At 42.0% G+C, this 16,015-nt stretch overlaps 1 protein-coding gene across 2 annotated transcripts in view; it reads left to right on the forward strand.

The window, feature by feature from the left end:
* Positions 1 to 6,050, forward strand: part of tbata (thymus, brain and testes associated) — a 21,696-nt gene extending 15,646 nt beyond the window's left edge. For both annotated transcript variants that reach the window (XM_072667500.1, XM_072667501.1), the window contains exons 7-9: positions 1,041 to 1,188; positions 2,531 to 2,568; positions 4,669 to 6,050. In XM_072667500.1, the coding sequence (XP_072523601.1) occupies positions 1,041 to 1,188; positions 2,531 to 2,568; positions 4,669 to 4,763 (281 nt within the window). In that variant the 3' untranslated portion in view covers positions 4,764 to 6,050. The remainder of the gene's footprint in view (positions 1 to 1,040; positions 1,189 to 2,530; positions 2,569 to 4,668) is intronic.
* Positions 6,051 to 16,015: the final 9,965 nt, after the last annotated feature.

Raw genomic sequence — 16,015 nt, forward strand, 5'->3', positions numbered from 1 at the left:
CAGTTTCAAATTGAAGAACCCTTAAATGTTCCTTAAGGCATGGACTCCACAAGACCTCTAAAGGTGTCCTGCTGTGGTCTGTGAAGCACTTAGACTAACGTCCTAATAGTCCTGTAAGATGTGAGGTGGGTGGGGCCTCCATGAGCATCAATAAGTCCTGTTGCTGGTTCACCGGTTGTCCTTCCTTGGAGCACTTTTGGTAGGTGCTGACCACTGCGTACCCCAGGAACACCCCACAAGACCTGCCTGCTGATGTTCTGGTGGAGATGTTCTGACCCAGTCATTGTCTAGAACCTCAAATCATTGTGGTTCTTGTCAAAGTGTCTCATTTTTCCTCACCTTCAAGACCTGACTGTTCACATCCACCCCTTGACAGGAGCCAGATTATTAGTGTTGTTCCCTTCACCTGGCAGTGGTCCTAATGTTACGGCTGATTGGTGTGTATGTGTGTGGTTTCTGATGCTGTATGACCCACAGTTATCTGTAAACATGGACTAAATGGGATGAGGGCCGGAGGAGAGGGGAGGGGGGTGGGGGTGTGGGTGCTGACGGGTACAGAGCAGAGCTAAAAGCAATAGTAGCAGCCAATTTGTTGGACATCCACGGGGTAAAAGCCTCCATTAGCCTCGCAGCTCCAGAGTAAAACTAAAGCGAACTTCAGAAACCAAACATGCCTTCAGTGATGTTTCACCGAACCATCGCCTTACAGCTGCATCCAGGGGCCTTTCAGAGCTAAATTGGATAAATATTGCATAATCTGATCGATGTCAACCTGCTTAAGCCGCATACAGCAGTAGAACAGTAGGACAGGAGATCAAACGGCATCTCATGGAGAATGCATAAGCTGAATGTGTTTAAACTTAGCAAATCAAAGTTGTCGGAGAGAACCGGCAAACAGTCGCCCTACAGCAGATTCACAAACACCAGCCTCGATCAATACACACTGTAACAGACGTAGGGGAGGTAACAGCAGCTATGAGGCAAGACTGAATGAAGAGAAACCTTGTATTGTCTGTGTGTGTGTGTGTGTGTGTGTATAGAGAAGGAGCTGGTTCTGGGGCTGCTCCAGCAGGCCATGATTGATTCACCCAACGTCAACCAGCAGCAGCCTCCCTTCACAGCTCATACTGAACAGAGAACCCATAACCCACCTACAGCACAGTCCCGCCGCAAACGCCGACTCAAGAGGTCAGCCTTATAACTCCTTTCTACAGATGTTTACAGAACTCAGTAATTCATAAAAGTGTAAAAACATCTGCAATGAAGCTCTAATAGCATTAATATCCAGTATGAATTTCTAATAACATTAATATCCAGTATGAAGCTCCAATATCATTAATATCCAGTATGAATTTCTAATAACATTAATATCCAGTATGAAGCTCTAATAACATTAATATCCAGTATGAATCTCTAATAACATTAATATCCAGTATGAAGCTCTAATAGCATCAATATACAGTATAAGCTCTAATAGCATTAATATCCAGTATGAAGCTCTAATAGCATTAATATCCAGGTATGAAGCTCTAATAACATTAATATCCAGTATGAAGCTGTAATAACATTAATATCCAGTATGAAGCTCTAATAGCATTAATATCCAGTATGAAGCTCTAATAACATTAATATCCAGTATGAAGCTCTAATAGCATTAATATCCAGTATGAAGTTTTAATAACATTAATATCCAGTATGAAGCTCTAATAGCATTAATATCCAGTATGAAGCTCTAATAACATTAATATCCAGTATGAAGTTTTAATATCATTAATATCCAGTATGAAGCTCTAATAGCATTAATATCCAGTATGAAGCTCTAATAACATTAATATCCAGTATGAAGTTTTAATATCATTAATATCCAGTATGAAGCTCTAATAGCATTAATATCCAGTATGAAGCTGTAATAACATTAATATCCAGTATGAAGCTGTAATAACATTAATATCCAGTATGACGTTCTAATGACATTAATATCCAGTATGAAGCTCTAATATCATTAATATCCAGTATGAAGTTCTAACTAACATTAATATCCAGTATGAAGTTCTAATGACATTAATATCCAGTATGAAGTTCTAATGACATTAATATCCAGTATGAAGGTCTAATAGCATTAATATCCAGTATGAAGCTCTAATAGCATTAATATCCAGTATGAAGCTCTAATGACATTAATATCCAGTATGAATCTCTAATAACATTAATATCCAGTATGAAGCTCTAATAGCATCAATATCCAGTATGAAGCTCTAATAACATTAATATCCAGTATAAGGTTCTAATAACATTAATATCCAATATTTAATGTCTGACCTGTGAATTATTCAGTAATTTCTATGAATGTTCAGTATTTACTTTAATTATTCTGTAAATTAATCAGTAACTACTATAATTGCTATAATTGTTTTAGCTTGATGACTGAGATGATATACACTATGAATTATTCATGATCTTCTATTACTTATTTAGTATGGAATTCAATAATTAATGCTTCCTATTTATTATTATTGTCTCTGTTTTTTAGGTTGTCCTCTGCTCAGGAGGTGCTTGAAGAGAAACCAGGTAACGCTGTTTCCATTTGTACAACTACAGTCCAGTATAGGATGTGTGTCCTGCACAGGCAGCGGCGACTGATGTAATGCTGTGTTTGTGTCATTTGTGAGGACCTTTCGTCCTGTACGACACCGTTAAACCATGGTCGCACTGTAAGACCATCCTTTGAGTCAATTCTAGCTTCCTTAATGTCTGAATGTAATATCCAGTATGAAGCTCTATTAACAATAATATCCAGTATGAAGAAGTTCTAATAGCATTAATATCCAGTATGAAGCTCTAATAACAATAATATCCAGTATGAATCTCTAATAACATTAATATCCAGTATGAATCTCTAATAACATTAATATCCAGTATGAAGCTTTAATAACAATAATATCCAGTATGAATCTCTAATAACATTAATATCCAGTATGAAGCTTTAATAACATTAATATCCAGTATGAAGCTCTAATAGCATTAATATCCAGTATGAAGTTCTAATATCATTAATATCCAGTATGAAGCTCTAATAACAATAATATCCAGTATGAATCTCTAATAACATTAATATCCAGTATGAAGCTTTAATAACAATAATATCCAGTATGAATCTCTAATAACATTAATATACAGTATGAAGCTTTAATAACATTAATATCCAGTATGAAGCTCTAATAGCATTAATATCCAGTATGAAGTTCTAATAACATTAATATCCAGTATGAAGCTCTAATAACATTAATATCCAGTATGAAGCTCTAATAGCATTAATATCCAGTATGAAGTTTTAATAACATTAATATCCAGTATGAAGTTTTAATATCATTAATATCCAGTATGAAGCTCTAATAGCATTAATATCCAGTATGAAGCTCTAATAACATCAATATCCAGTATGAAGCTCTAATAACATTAATATCCAGTATGAAGTTTTAATATCATTAATATCCAGTATGAAGCTCTAATAGCATTAATATCCAGTATGAAGCTCTAATAACATTAATATCCAGTATGAAGCTGTAATAACATTAATATCCAGTATGAAGCTCTAATAATATTAATATCCAGTATGAAGTTTTAATATCATTAATATCCAGTATGAAGCTCTAATAGCATTAATATCCAGTATGAAGCTCTAATAACATCAATATCCAGTATGAAGCTCTAATAGCATTAATATCCAGTATGAAGCTGTAATAACATTAATATCCAGTATGAAGCTCTAATACCATTAATATCCAGTATGAAGCTCTAATAACATTAATATCCAGTATGAAGCTGTAATAACATTAATATCCAGTATGAAGCTTTAATAACATTAATATCCAGTATGAAGTTTTAATATCATTAATATCCAGTATGAAGCTCTAATAACATCAATATCCAGTATGAAGCTCTAATAGCGTTAATATCCAGTATGAAGCTCTAATAGCGTTAATATCCAGTATGAAGCTCTAATAACATTAAGCTTAACTTCTATCCTACATTCAGACTCCTGAGCTGAGCTGAGCTCAGTCTGTACTGTCGGTAGAGCTGCAGTAGCGAGAGAAAGGTTACAACAGTCTAAAAAAAACCCTTAGCTTTTGCCGAACCCAGGCGGCCACAAGAGGCCACGGATCTAACGTCTGATACTAATACCGTGCCTCTTTAATCCTGTTCCCCAGAGAACGAGCACAAAACCTCCCTGTTGCCTCCAGAGACGTCGCAGCTAAAAATCCAGAGCCTCCAAAATAAATCCAGTCTCCAAAAGTGTTAGAATTTTCAGAGCCGCAGAAAAGCAGCTTCGGACATGATCAACATGTTCTTGTGTTTTCTGTGAAGTGAAGAAAATAAGGTCTGTCAGTTCACCCTACCGATCTACTGTTTCAGAAGAAAGCTCACACTAATGAGGTCATGATGGAGGTGCTCAGCAGGAGTGCCCATCTAACTGATCCCATCAGGTTCTGCTTCCCTGTTAACCAGTAAACCAGTAGGCTGTCCAGATACCTTCCTGCATCTTCTATTAGATGCTCATCAGGACTGTACCTGTATGTATGTGTATCTACGTAATCATCACTTGCACACAAAAACAACTAATGATGCTGTGTGTGTGTGTGTGTGTGTGTGTGTGTGTGTGTTTTGCAGAGCACATCGGAGAGGCTGAAGTCCTGCAGATTCGTCAAGATGATAGTCAGAACATCAGTGAAGATTCGGCTCTTCAGCGTGAACATAGCCGCTAGGCACCAACACACACACACACACACACACACACACACACACACACATACTCAGGGATTAGGATAGAATTTGTAGTGGAACTCTTCCTATGTGTACTACAGTAACCTAAAGTACACTATATAGCACATGCTAGTATCTACAGAAGCACTATATGGACAAAAGTATTGGGACACCCACTCACTTATAATTTCTTCTGTATCAGTAACTGTCTCTACTGTCCAGGGAAAAAGGCTTTTGCAGTGAGGATTTGATTGCATTAAGCGACAAGAGTGTTAGAGAGGTCAGGATGTTGGATGATTGGTCCCCACCTCATCCCAAAAGTACTGGATGGAGCTCCACCACCATCATTCCAGAGAACACAGTTCTTCCACTGCTCCACAGCTCCTCAATGCTGGGGGGCTTTATACCCCTCTAGCCCACGCCTGGCATTATTAGGCAGCATGGAGCTAATAGGGTCATGATGTTAATCTGCTCCAGAGAGTCCTATTCTATTGGCAGTATTTCTTCTCTACAGGGACTAGATAAACTGTGTGTGCATTTGCACATCTGTGTCAGCAATGGGTGGAACTTAAAGTAGCGGGGTGTATATTTATTAGAAGGGGTGTCCACAAACTTTTGGACATATAGTGTATGACCAATTTAAAGGGTTTAACCATCTACAGAGACTGTCTGCAGTGCCATATACACACATCAGCCAAAACATTAAAACCACTGCCAGCTGAAGTAAATAACAATGATTATCTGGGTAATCTGAGACACTTTGACAAGAACCAAACTGTAATGTTCTCGACAATGACTGGGTCAGAACATCTCCAGAACATCAGCAAGCAGGTCTTGTGGGGCGTTCCAGTGGTATGCAGTGGTCAGTGCCTACCAAAGGGCAACAGGGTCATGGGTGCCCAAGACTTACTGATGCTCATGGATGCCTCACCTCACAACACAGGTCTTAAGGTGTTTAGCTACCACAGGACACCTTCCGAGGTCTTGTGGAGTCCATGCCAGGTCAAGGGGTCACTAGGGGTCACACTACATTAGGCAGGAGGTTTTAATGTTATGGCTAATCTGTTAAAACACACACACATACACACACACACACACCATCTCTGGCAGTTACCTTTTGTCAGGTTTGTAGTAGGTAGTGTTTGATTAAGGCTATAGTACATTATTTATTAGTATAATCATTATTATGATTCATAAAGCTGAGTAGATGTCTCTCATAACTGAAGCCTAGTGGCACCTTGTTGTTAACGTCACTCTGTGTCAAATAAAGGTTCTCCAGTTCTCTTCTCCTTACGCTCCTGTAGTTGTGCTGTTCCGTGTTTCCAACGTAAACCCAAAGCACAGCGTCAGATCCAGAGAGCTCTCTGAGGCCTTCAGAAAGAAGGGTGGAGATGTTGTAGAGGAGTCTGGGAAGGGGTTTTAGAAGATCTCAGAACAGTTAGAGATCAGACACTGTTCTACTGTTCCACTAAATCATCTACAAGAGGAACAGCTGACCAACATGACCGGATCAGACCACCCTAGCAAGATCAGCCCGAGCTCAGAACAGAACCTCAAGATGAGTAAAGAAGAAGTTCCCAACGATCCTTAAATCTCATCAGGGTAGCAGGTAAATCATCAAAAGACATCAAAGTCAAACACCTGGACCAGAGTTTCTCAACCCTGGTCCTGGAGGCACCCTGCCATCCCAGTCCCTTTCAGAGTTACAGAGATCGTACCACAGCAGAAAGTCCACTAAAATGTGTAGGACAGGGTGCCTCCAGGACCAGGGTTGAGAAACTCTGGTCCAGGTGTTTGACTTTGATCAGGTGATCTTCTTCACCTCTCAGTTCAACCATCAATCAAGATCAGACCAGACTAAACATCTGAGGTTTAAATCAGACTCCAGACTCCTCCAGAATAATCCTCTCCAACCATGTTCTGATCATCTGCAGCTGATCTTCTGCTCCTGAGTCTGATTCTACACATTTGATGGAGTAATAAGTGTGTGTGGGGGGGTTGAACATTTTCCTCGCAGGAAAATTACATTTCAGATCTCCAGATATTTAAATTGTGGACATTAGCTTTTCCTACAGTTCCCATGATGCTCATTCACACCTATTTTTATTTATTTATTTATTTTTATATTATATATATTATATCTTCCACCTGTTTTCTAAACTATTTGCATATTCATTTACATATCTGCCTTTCATTTCATTCAACTGCTTTCTCAGTTTTTGCACCCCACCTCCTCCCCATCTGTTTAGACCCCTTCTATACTCATACACCATCTTCTCAGACCTCAGACATGTGCAGAGGAGTGTGTGGTGTGAAGTTGCAAACAAATGCTAATATTAGTTACACACACTCTCAGGTTCAGCATGCTTGCAACACGGTCCCGATAATTAAATAGAGGTGCTGTAACGTATAGACGCACTTTCTAGGTTTAATCATGTGAGGAACCTATTCTGGTCTGTACTGCTTCAAGAGGTGTGTATTCTGCAAGTCTTCTCTGGGAATGTGGGAAGAAAGTTGATATTTTGTGACCCTTTATTTTTATTCTTTAAGATGTTTTGAAGTTGTTCTGGTCAATCATCTCTTCCTCAGGTGACCCTGGTTTGCGATTCCCAAAAACACAGAGTAGAAACACAAGTCGTTATGATCTGTGGTACCTTTAGAGGATGTATCTCAGATCAGGAGGTCATCAGATTTCTCCTGTACAACATCCTTCCTCTCTAGAGAGTCGCCCAGGCGCTCAGATTTTCAGTCTCTCGTCACTTCAAGACTTGACCACTGCAGTTCTCTTCAGGCTGGTCTCCCTCTGCTCACCATCAGACTCCTGCAGCTGTTCCAGAACACAGCGGCACGGGTCGGGTCGTCTTCAACATTTCTAGGTTCAGCCATGTTCAGCTCCTCCTCCACTGCTGCGTTCTCTCTTCACTGGCTTCCTGTAGCTGCTGCCCAGTTCATCAGATTCAAACCCCTGACTCTGGCCTACAAAGCCAAGACTGGACCAGCCAGCCCCTCTGTACTTGATGGCGATGGTCAAAAGCCAATCTGCACCAAGAGCCCTTCCAGCTTCAAGTACGGCTCAGCTCGACCCGCCATCTTTTAAGATCCACGGAAGACAAGCGTCCAGACGAAGGGAACGAACTTCCCCTCGGTGTCCGAACAGCAGAGTCCAATGCTCACTGTCCTCAAACCCAGACTGAAGACCCTCCTCTTCTGAGAGTACTCAGGCGAAGAGAAGAGTACTATGGTCTCCATATTGACTTTTGTTTAGTAGAATCTAAGATTAGAGGAGCTTTGAATTTTTAGCCTTTTCAAACTAGCTGAGGTTTTTCTTGGGTAAATAGCAAAGCACTTTTGTAAGTCGCTCTGGAGAAGAGCGTCTGCTTAATGCCTTAAATGTAAATGTAAATGTCATCAGCTCAAGTCTTTGTTGGGCTACAGTATTTGTCCAGGTTCTGTGGCTCACTGGTGAGATGGTTATTGGTTGAACCCTTGATCAGGACCTCCAGCTTATGATGGTGTATGGCAGTGAAATGTCAGATGCTCATGTGACCTAAGGAGGGGAGGTATGATCCCAGGCCTTCAGAGGGAAGACTCAAAGTGGGGCCTGTGGTTGTGGGTTACAGTCTGTGAAAGGTTTTCTTTGAGTACTTTGATTTCTTCCATCCTCTCAAAAAACACACATGGTAGGTGAATTGGCCATGCTAAATAGCCCCTAGGTGGGAGTGTGTAAATGTTTTTGTGGTTCCCTGCGATGCACTGGCACCAATGTATGGGGATTTCTGCCTTGCGCCCTATGATTCTAGGACCCACCATGACCCTAAACCAGAAGAAAGCAGACAGGAAGAGGGCTGGATGGATGGATTCTAATAATCTAAGCTCTTTTTAAGACCTGTTGCCCCCCACCTTGGATTTGGATTTGAATCTGAATGTTCCTGGTCACTCTTAATAACATACAGAATAAAAGTCACACACTCAACAGACAAACCAATGATAGCTCATAGCTGTATGTTTTGGTTAAGACCTCTTATAACCATATAACATACCACCCATACGGATTAGACCACTGAAGCAAAGGCATCAGTTCCGTTAGCATAGGCGATATTTATGCTAGCTGGTAAATGGGGGGCATTGATAACACAAGCTTGTAAAATGAGAGTCGTGATATCGCCAATATAACAGTAAACTGCTCGTTGTGAAAGCCTGGGTTATCAAGTCTACCAATGATGCAAAGACAAAATCACAATTTCACAAGTAGGAGATCATTCAGGAGGGTTTGAAACAGTACTATATTTATTAATATTAATTATATGAATTATATAAATTCTAATAATAATAACTAGTAATATTATTAGGCAAACAGTGGGGTACAGCGGTGCCCCTCCAAATTCTAGAGTCTAGGAACGCCTCTGTAACCCTGTAGTATTTAAAAATCATTGTTGATGAAGAGGCTGCTCACAACACAAATGCCAAATGTCCAAAAAAAAAGCATGGGACTTTGTAGCTCAAGTGGCTCACTGGTAGAATCAATGCGTTTGCCTGCCGAAGGTTGTGAGTTCAAATCCACCAGTAGTTATATCCTCTTTATGTCTTTAATCTGGAGATCTAAGAGACAAATGTCCACCTGCCACCCGTCATCCTTGAGATCCTGTGGCTCACCGGTAGATGCTACGCCTCTAAGATCAAGAGGTTGTCGGTTCAAATCCCGACCAGGGTCTCAACATGGTGGTTGCGAGAAAGTGAGAGGCTCACAAGGTGTGAGGAAGGCTGAAGGGAGATACCTGACAAAAAAAAGGGGGGGAAACAAACAGGGCTTCCCCCCCTGGGTCCCTGGTGAGAGGAAGTAAAGGGGTTATGGAGCCTCAAACCAGAGGTTCAACTTAGTTTATTTACAAAAGGGCAGTGTGAAAATAAACTAACACCCCTTTTTTGGTCTTTCCTCTGTAAGGAAGACCACTACTTATCTTGCCCATCACTAATCCAACCTTCTTCCAGTACCACCACCATCACCATCACCACCTCACTTCAACCACAGGAGAGACAAGGCCAGATTTGAACCAGCAACCTCATGAATCAGAGGCAAGGCTTTTCCCAGTAAGCCACCGAGTCTCACACTACGCAAAGCCTTTTTTTGGGGGGTTTGTCTTGAACACTGAAAGCTGGCCACAGAGCATCAGCCAAGATTCCCTTTCTGTGTAAGAGAGTCCACCTTGGATGGGTGATGTGTTCTGACCATCAGGACCATTCAATCATCCAGATCTTGAATTTACTTGTCAACCATTTGTGTCCACCATTAAACATTTACTCTGGGGATGCTGGAGAGTCAACACCCACTTTTTGTGACCCACTGACCCACAGCAAAACTGGCCATGGTCATCTTAGTAAGCCAGTTTCTTATCGGGCATGGGTGAGGCAGACTTTGTACAGCCCTCATGCTTGTTGCCGGTATGCCAATAAGCCATCTACGACAGAAAGGACTCTTCAACTCTTCACTCTTCTTCCCAGGGAAGTGTGGGTTTTGGCCGGTTCCCAGTTAGCCAGTTGGCTCAGTGTGGCTTCATGTAGGCAAAATGAGACCAAACATGGCATGTGCACCCACTGAAAAGGATGTACAATGACCACGATGACCAACCAAAGTGTAAGCCGTTTAGCCCAGCATTTCTTAGTAGTCTAGCCAAGGGTGCAGCCAGGGATTTTGGGCCACATAAAAAGATGAGATTAGATTGGGCACATACCTCCAACAAATCTGTCACAATACTCAATTAGTACATACTTTAGGGCTCCTTACAACTGTCCCAATGTCCCCTTATGGCGTCCCTGCATTCTGTTCAACAGGATCCCCAGGCGGTGCCTTCCCTTCGACTGCGCCTCAGCTTTTTCTGAAGTTACCAGCGAACTCATGAACTGCAGCCATGTGTCGTATCATATTGTGTATGTGATATAAGAGGAAATATGGTTTATTGTGGACACACAGCAGCGTTGTGTAATGCTTACCACCTTGTCTTGTATTGCTCACGGTGCTCCCAGCTAACACACCAGCTGTTTTAACCCCCCGAAACAGAAGAGTAAACTTTACTGTGATAAACCGTTACTCGCTACTTCCTACGCACTCTGCAGTTCCCTGGCAACTGAGCAGTCTCCGAATGGTTTGGACTCTTACTTGTCCAATATGTCCACTTCACATGGAACTACTGGGGTAATGGAGTGCATCTTTAGTCATTGGGGATTTTGGGGCAGTTGAAAGTTGGGCGCGATGTCTCGGATGGAAATACCTTTTTTTTTTTTTATGAAGGTTTGTCTTGTCTTCAAGACTGAAGGTCCACGAGTTTCCTTCACTAATTTAACGATCCCACATCACCAGCAACAAGCACTCAGCCATCCAATCCTGGTTCCAGAGACTCCTAAACAAGGACCATTTGTCTTAAACCCTTAAAAAAAGTGGATTTGTCCCTGTCTACCATATACAGCATTTACAGTACAGATGCTGGAGACCCATCAACACCACCTTTTTGAAATACCCAATGTTTTCCTATCCCGGATCGTGTTGCTTGCCATCAGCAGCCAAAGAGAGCACAACTGGCCTTGCTTTCTCGGGGGGCGGATTGACGGCACTTCCTCCCCACATGTGGTTGGTGTGGTACAACAGATAACACTACTATTCCCGGACAACTTCAATTCCCGGTCTGGGTGACTACGCTGCCCTACACTAATAAGAGTCCTTGAGCAAGACTCCTAATACTACATTGGCCCTCCTCTGTAATACGAGCAACCTTGTAAGTTGCTCTGGATAAGAGCGTAAGCTAAATGCCATAAATGTACATCACTCCAGGCGTGGGGTTGGTCAGCACAGCTGGTCCGTTAACTGCTGGATCGGAGCTGGGGAGCTGTCTGTCTTGCCCTTTGAAAAAGAGGCATGTGCAAGTCTTTACCCTCCTAGTGTTGGGGGGCATTGTGATATAGTGATAGGGGGAGTTCAGTTTTTTACCCTGGCTTTAGCCCTAGTTCTTGGTAGGTCAGCTCTAATGTCTGGAGATATTGGGGCAGCTGGAGTTGACGGTTGAACGAGAGAATGGAATAGTATGCGAGAGGCACAGATTTTTGTTTTATTTGACTCTCTATTGAGTCTCAGTGGAATCTTGTAGTGCAACCTGGTCAGCGAGACTGAAAGGATGACTTTTTATTGGGACTTTTCCCCAAAACGAACACAAGTAATTTCTTGGAAGGAATCTGGTGAATAAGATCCCAATGTGCCCCGCCCCCCCTTCAGTTTAACCTTTATTTAAGGTCGTTCTTTAAGAGAAATACAAGGCTGAAAGCTGAGCCGATACATAAAATTAAACAGACTGAAAACGCAAACAGGGAATGTATATAAAATAAGTCTAATAAAAAAATCTAATTAAACAAATAATTAAAAATAGTAAATATTGATAGTCATAAAAGCAAAAACATTGGAAATCCAGAAATAAAGAGTAAGAAAATTTGAATAAAATATTAGGAGGAAAATAGTAAAAGAAAGTTAATTGAAGAGTAAATTGAAGTAAATTCCAGCTCGCTGGTGCACTCCAGCTGAAAGCTGATTTTTGTGCCGATACAAACGATTAGATCATCAGAGAAGGATTGTACAAATTAGAGAGGCAGAGATGTGACTTTCAAAACACATTTATTTAACAATAACAACCTAAAATTAAGAAGGGAGATAACATGCACTCACAAAATGTCCCTCAGAAGAACCACTCTCCAAAAACACCAGACCCCCAGATCTTCAGCTAAGGCCAATCGCGATTAAGGCCAATCACAGTCAGGGGAGGAGTCTAACATGCACTCACAATACTGCTGTCCCTCTCTGACCACTCTCCAAAAACACCAGACCCCCAGAGCTTCAGCTAACTAAAAGTCTCATTTCAGATCGCTGAAAGTAGTGGAGCAAAGGCCTTGCTTTCTTTTAAACAAGGCCAAAAAGCAGCAAGAGGCTCAAATGAGCTACTTCCCCTCACAGAGATATCTAAGGTCCTTACACAGCCTTCCTAAAAGTCCAGGAAAGCAGGTAGAATAGAAAGGTCCAGTCAAATGTTCAGATATTTATAATGGAGAAGAACAGGCCTACCAACCCCAGAACACCATGGGGTCACTATCCCACTCCAGTCTGCACAGGTCTGTTCAGGTTAATGAGGACATGAGCTTGCACATCAGAGATCCACAGATCTGCTAACTTCAGCTCAGCTAATGGGAATAAATGAGCACATTAAAAAAAGAAGGCTTTTAGAGAGGTGAGGAGCTCAAACATACCCAGAACATTAACCAGCACTCAGCAGCTGCACCTGCACCACTCAGGAGAGTTCAAACTGCAGAGGCAAGGCCCAATCAGAGGCACCTGGAGCACAGGCAGGCAGCCAATGGGAGTACAAGGAAAGAACCAGAGCAGAGAGCTTCAAAACTAGACCTTGAATCCAGTTTCCATTCCTGGACTTTGTAATCCTTGGTGGGCCTGACCCTCATGACCCTCAACTGTCAGTCAACTGCATTACCTGTTCACTTAGCTTCCTACGAGAACAAAGTCCAGGACTGGAAACTGAATTCAAGGTCCAGTATTGAAGATCTCTGCTGTAAAGCATCAACACTCTGGTTCTTTCTTTGTTCTCCCATTGGCTGCCTACCTGTGTTTCAATTACCTCTGATTAGGCCCTGCCTCTGAGCTGCAGTTTGAACTCGCCAGTGTGGCGGCACTGCTGAGGGTTAATGTTCTGGGTACGTTCGAGCTCTCCCTCAAAGCTTTCACAGGTTTTTAATGTGGTGATTAGAATTGGGGAGGAGTCGCAAAACAAATTGTATGGTGATTAGGGCCAATCACAGTCAAGGAAAGAGTCTCAGACAATCTAGATGGTAATTCGGACCAATCACAATTTGGGGGAGGAGTCTCAAAACAGATTGTATGATGATTAGGGCCAATCACAGTCTAGGGAGGAGTCTCAGACAATCTAGATTGTAATTCGGACCAATCACAATTTGGGGGAGGAGTCTCAAAACAGATTGTATGATGATTAGGGCCAATCACAGTCTAGGGAGGAGTCTCAGACAATCTAGATTGTAATTCGGACCAATCACAATTTGGGGGAGGAGTCTCAAAACAGATTGTATGATGATTAGGGCCAATCACGGTCATGGGAGGAGTCTCAAAACAAATAGTATGGTGATTAGGACCAATCACAGTCAAGGGAGGAGTCTCAGACAATCTAGATGGTAATTCGGACCAAACACAATTGGGGGAGGAGTCTCAAATTATCAAATTAACAAATTATATGGTGATAAGGGCCAATCACAGTTGTGGGATGAGTCTCAGGCAATCTAGATGGTGATTGGGACCAATCACAGTCAAGGGCAGGTATAAGAATAAACAAGCCGGTGTTACAGTTAGCTACACTGGGTTAGCACAATTGTATTATAGGCTGGTTTATCAGACAGGGATTAAACCTAGTCCAGGCGACTGGCCCTATGTGTCCAAAAGTATGTGGACACTTGCTTCTCCAGTGTATCTTTGAAACCAAGGATATTTCTAGGTAGTTTGTACCTCTTTGCTTCCGTAACAGCCTCTAGAAGGATTTATACTAGATGTTGTAACATTACTATGAGTAGGATTTGATTGTATACAAGTAGATGAGCGCATTAGTGAGGTCAAGTGCTGCCATTCCAGGGGGGGGGTTGGATACAGTGTCCCAATGGTCATGTTCTCAAGGCAGCTCTGGAGCGTCCTTATCTATTGGTCACTGATTCCTATGGAGTTTATGCAAGTGTAACTGGACCCTGACTCTGGCCTACAAAGCCAAGACTGGACCAGCCAGCCCCTCCGTACTTGATGGTGATGTTCAAAAGCTGATATGCACCAAGAGCCCTTCCAGCTTCAAGTATGACTCGGCTCGACCCGCCATGCTTTAAGACCCACGGAAGACGAGCGTCCAGACTTTTTACTGTCCTGCACCGAAGTGGTGGAACAAACTTCCCCTGGGTGTCCGAACAGCAGAGTCCAACACTCGCTGTCCTCAAACCCAGACTGAAGACCCTCCTCTTCTGAGAGTGCTCAGGTGAAGAGAAGAGTATTATGGTATCCATATTGACTTGTGTTTGGTAGAGTCTAAGATTAGAGGATCTTTAAATTTTAGTCTATTCAAACTAGCTGAGATTATTCTTGAGTGTAATTCTTGGTGTCCGAACAGCAGAGTCCAACGCTCGCTGTCTTCAAACCCAGACTGAAGACTCTCCTCTTCTGAGAGGACTTAGTGAGAGTGTGTAGAATATTGGGGTCTCCAGACTGACTTCTGTATTTAGTAAAGTCTAAGATCTTCTGGACTCTAGCTAGAAGGGAAGGTAATGGACATAGTGTACCATCACCTCACCTTACAACCAAAATCATTACCTAGTACTCTGAAGACTGGACCACATTCATACCTGGATAAGAGACATGTTGCCATGACAGTGACTCTCGGAAAATGCCTAATAAACAAACAGTTCCTCAGCCCAGAACGTTCCACCGCTGAGCGTTGGCTCTGTGTAAGTGTCTTGTTTGTTCGGGGGTTTGAAGCTCGTGCTGTGGTTTTATGAGGTGAAACGTTGATAACCCATCATTAAGAGTCACTCCCCTGCACTCAGCTCTATCTGACAGCATTTCATTTCTGCTAGGCACTATTGTTTACCTGCACAGACGCCTGTGACCCTTAATCACTGTCGCCATGGCAATAAGCTTATCCCCTATAGAGTCCAGTTGCCATATGAGACAGTATGAGATGCTGGAATACCTTTCACTTGAATTGTGCTACTGTTGCAGTATATGCTGCATATGTAATTTGCATAGTTAACCTGGTCAGGTGTGCACACCTACAGAGAGGGATCTAAAGACCTAAGCTTCAGTGCTTGACATGTTTCTGTTTCTGGAGTTATTGTTTGTTTTCTTTATTTATTATATTTTATTGATATTTGAGACAAATACAAATAGCAAAATTAATGGTAACGCTTTCAGTGACAGTGGCCTAAGTTCTAGAATTTGGGTAGAACTCCAAGGGTCTGGGAATTTTTAATATCATAATGGTGTTTAAATTGAAATAAATGACACTGAAATGTCCAAAAGGGTTCTAGATATTCACTGGGTACAACTGGGGTTCCGACTCCAAAGTAGCAGTTACCCAAAACCCAACATCGATCCAAACCATGCCAACAGAATGACCCCCACTTCATAGCAGAGTGACCAGACCCCCTCACTGCAGGGGCCAAG

Source organism: Salminus brasiliensis, chromosome 22 (genome assembly GCF_030463535.1).
Source record: "Salminus brasiliensis chromosome 22, fSalBra1.hap2, whole genome shotgun sequence".
NCBI lineage: Eukaryota > Metazoa > Chordata > Actinopteri > Characiformes > Bryconidae > Salminus > Salminus brasiliensis.